Source organism: Neophocaena asiaeorientalis, unplaced genomic scaffold, assembly GCF_003031525.2.
Source record: "Neophocaena asiaeorientalis asiaeorientalis breed wild unplaced genomic scaffold, Neophocaena_asiaeorientalis_V1.1 scaffold70, whole genome shotgun sequence".
In the NCBI taxonomy this organism is placed as follows: Eukaryota; Metazoa; Chordata; class Mammalia; order Artiodactyla; family Phocoenidae; genus Neophocaena; species Neophocaena asiaeorientalis.
Window position 1 is genome coordinate 9707516 of NW_020175410.1, and position 3693 is coordinate 9711208.

General features: G+C 53.2%; 1 protein-coding gene across 1 annotated transcript in view; it reads right to left on the bottom strand.

Moving 5' to 3' along the window:
- Positions 1–321: 321 nt before the first annotated feature.
- DLX6 (distal-less homeobox 6) overlaps positions 322–3693 on the bottom strand; it is a 4868-nt gene continuing 1496 nt past the window's right edge. Inside the window, exons 3-5 of the mRNA XM_024767021.1 lie at positions 3335–3685; positions 2379–2572; positions 322–573 (exon numbers count right to left, since the gene is read on the bottom strand). Coding sequence (XP_024622789.1) covers positions 322–573; positions 2379–2572; positions 3335–3685 — 797 coding nt within the window. The remainder of the gene's footprint in view (positions 574–2378; positions 2573–3334; positions 3686–3693) is intronic.

Here is a 3693-nt window from a genome sequence, read left to right on the forward strand (position 1 = left end):
TCTAAGATGCAAAATCAATTACTGAGGCTGCTCAAAGGAAAAGGCAGATGAAGAAAGGAAATGAAAAAAAAAAAGGTGGGAAGGAAGGAGGGAGGCAAAAAAAGGAAGAGAGTGAGAGTGAGAATGAGAGAGAGAGAGAGGAGAGAGAGGCTGAGGGGAAGGGAGAGGAGAGAGAGAGGAGCAAGCACCCAGACGGTCTGGCCACACATAAGAGTCCTCCCAAGCCTGCTCCTTGGCTCGGTTTGGCAGATGCAAGCAGGTCCTGGATCCTCCTTGCCTTGTTCAGACGTTTCCCTAGGGTATCGATTTCCCTCGGATAACTCACATCATCTGTGGTCTCTGCATCGTGTCCTGGTGTGGAGAGGAGTACCAATGCGAATAGCCGGGCATGTAGCTGTTGGGGGGCATACTGACGCCCTTGGCCGAGGCGGAAACGTCCCACACTGGAGGCAGCGCCGGCGAGCGCGGCGACAGGGCCGCTGAGCCCGGGAGAGGGTCGCTCTCATGCGGGTTACTGCCCTGCTTCAGCAGTTTCTTAAACTTAGAGCGTTTGTTCTGAAACCATATCTTCACCTGGAACGAAACGCAGCAGCGATCATTAGGCCCGAAAAACATCGAACCGGTGCCTATAGCTGGGAGAAAAAAAAAAAAAAAACCCGCGAACGCCAAGCCCTCAAGACCCCGCCTTCCTCCACCTCTTTCTAGCCGCTCCCCTCTCCCCTACCCCACCCCACCCCCGCCATTTACTTGGTATCTTGTCCGGATACCTAAAGTCATTGTAACTCTTCAGTTAGATGCAAGCCTAGGTTTGAAACAACAGCATAAATAAGAATAAAACAAGAATAAAGGCAAATGAAATAGCTGGGTTCAAAGTCTAAAGGAGTAGTTTTAAACGGAAAGCCAACTGAATGCACTTCCTCAAATAGTCTGGCATCTCTGCATGTACTGTGAGCAAATGACTAAGAACAGATGAAAGCCTGTACATTTATAACCAAATGCCTTGACCATACCTATGCATATACTGCATATGCCACAGACTGTACATGGAGCATCTTTCTTCTGACGTAATCCTGCAGGGATTAGGGACTGTGCCTCACTCGTTCCCTACTTTGTATGTTGCTCAAACTGTGGTCATGATTGTTAGTGCAGTCACTAAAAGTCAAAGGGCTCCGGAAAGTTAAATGCGAACCGGGAATCTAAGACGGGAGCATATCTAAGCTAACATCCCAGATCTACTGTATTTGAAAAAGGACATTCTATGGTACAGCTTCCTTTACCTTTAAAATTACTTAGCCTTAGGAGTCTGCTTTTCCAAGAGGAATACAAGTTACTGAGTAGCAGGAATCCCTTTATACATGGTCCCAGTGGCAACATGGCAAGAGAAAGCAGGCTGAATTGAAGAGAAGACCTTGAGGAGCATCTGTTCTAAGGCACCATAGAATCACTCCCCAGCAAGCATCTCATAAAACCTGAAGTCCCCTTGCTGAAGATCACCCATTTCAGATGAGGCCTACCACCCCATGCAGCTAAGTTAATCGACAAGGACAAAAACCACAGGTGATTGCAGCCTGGCTTTATGACCAGGGTCCTAATACACCTGCCTAAACCTCTTCCTGTGAAGTCTGAAATGCCCCGTATGGCTTTCAAATTAGTAGGACAGGAGAACTTCGGCAACTGTACTTAAGTGAGGCTTCACCTGCTGTAATTTGGGCACGTTTCTCTTTGATCTCCAGCTCTGCCATTGCTCCCAAGTTCTGTGATCCAGGGAGGCACCTTAGCCTGCATCAACCAGTCAACCAGGACGGTTTAACCACTGAGTTTATGGCAATTTTCAGAAGAACTCACCTCACGCATCCTAGGATGAAAAGTTTGCACCTTGGTCGCCTTACTAAATCCTATTGGAACCTATGCCTGTCTGGCTAACACACCCCCCTTTCACTTCCTAATTCTTTCAATGCCAATGAGTTGAAATCCTTATTAAGTCCCAGGGCCCACAAAAAGATCCTTAAGAAACATGGGTCTTATTCTGTCTCCTGACCTGAACATCTTTTTCTCTTTCTCCTGCTTGTTCTCTTTTGTGTTGTTCTACTCTGGAATAGAACTCGATTAAACTATCAGTTTGGTCGCCAAAGGACACTAGGCTGGGGTGGGGTCGTCGAGGGTTGGGAGGATGTGCAAATCCAATCCAGTATTCAACACCAGGTCATTTATTCCAAACTGTGTTGTCCCGGGAAAATGCGTAACTGGAGCAAAGGCATTTGTCATTAAGCTCCTTCCATCCTTGGTTGACTAGGCCAAGAGTTCCGCCTGATGTGCTCCCTGCCCAATCTGAAAGTGGGGTCAGCATTTCAGGCATACTCGGGCTTCTCGGGAATTACCTGTGTTTGTGTCAGTCCTAAGGAAGCTGCCAGTTCAGCTCTCTCAGGAAGGGCCAGGTACTGAGTCTGCTGAAAGCGATGGTTTAAAGCCTGGAGCTGCAGGCTGGAATAAATGGTCCGAGGTTTCCGAATCTTTTTCCCTTTTCCATTGAACCTGATTTCCCCGTTTTCAATCACTGTGGTTTTTTGTTGATCTGCAAACAAAGGATACAGAGGAGCGGTCACCCGTGAGGCTACTGCTGCAGTCTCCCTGAGCTTGGCCTGGCCTGCGCCGAGTCTTCCTAAAGCCAATAAGGGTTTCCTCGAAGCGTCCCCACGCCACCCTGACCTCTCTGGGTTCACAGTGCCCGGGTGCTCCCAGCGGCTGCAAAAGCCTCTTTCCGACCCTGACTCTCTCTCTCATAATGCGCGGTGGCCGTACAGAGGGAGCGCCCTGGGCCCCGGGGCAAACAGCCTAGCTCAGCCGCAGCGGAGGCGGCGCCAGCCGCTCTCTGGGGCGCGCGGCGCCGCTGGGCGACTGCTCTCTCCGCGGAGCGGGGCCCCTCGGCCTGGCTTTACAGTGCCCTAAGGTGTGCTTGAGGCACCCTAGTGATTTTGCGGCCAGCTGGCTTGATGTCACTAGCTCCAAGCCCGGTGCATCAAGATCCCTCGGTGTGTTCAAAAATGATTCTGCTGAGAGGGACCAAAACCCCAAACAAAACACAACGAGCCGCTCAGACCAGCACCCGAGCAGGCTGAGCCTCACGCGGCAACTTTGTCCCCCAAGGGTGCTGAGCCCTGGGCTTCACCTCCACGAACAAAGGAGCAGCCAACAGTGTATCGAAAACCCAAGGGAGGGGGCCCAGTTAGGGGTGGGTGTGGGAGACACCTCAAAGCCTGCGGAAAGAGCCCAGTTGTCACCAGCTTAACCAGAGCCGGAGGCCACGCCAGCTTCTCCCCGGGTCACCGAAGCGCACCGGGCGCCTCACGCAAAGTAGGCCACTGGCCGCCCAGATTAGGCTGGGGAGCAAAACACGCTCCCCAGTTCCGGCCCAGAAATGTCCCCAGTCCTGCCAAACGCGGTTCACAACCCGGAGGGGAGGAGGGAGGCAAAGGGCGCACGGACCCAGCGGGCTGGAGAGCGCAGTGCGGACCAACAGGTCGAGCGAAGCCCGCGCCGAGCCGGAGGCGCGGCCCGAGCGGCGCGCCAGAGACGAGGGAGCGAGACGGGTCCAGCCTCGAGGAAGCCGAGGGTCCGCGGCTGCGGGAAGGGGCCCGGCCGGGCGAGGCCGGCAGGCCGGCGCCAGGAGAGCGGGCGCGCACGAGGCCTGGCCGG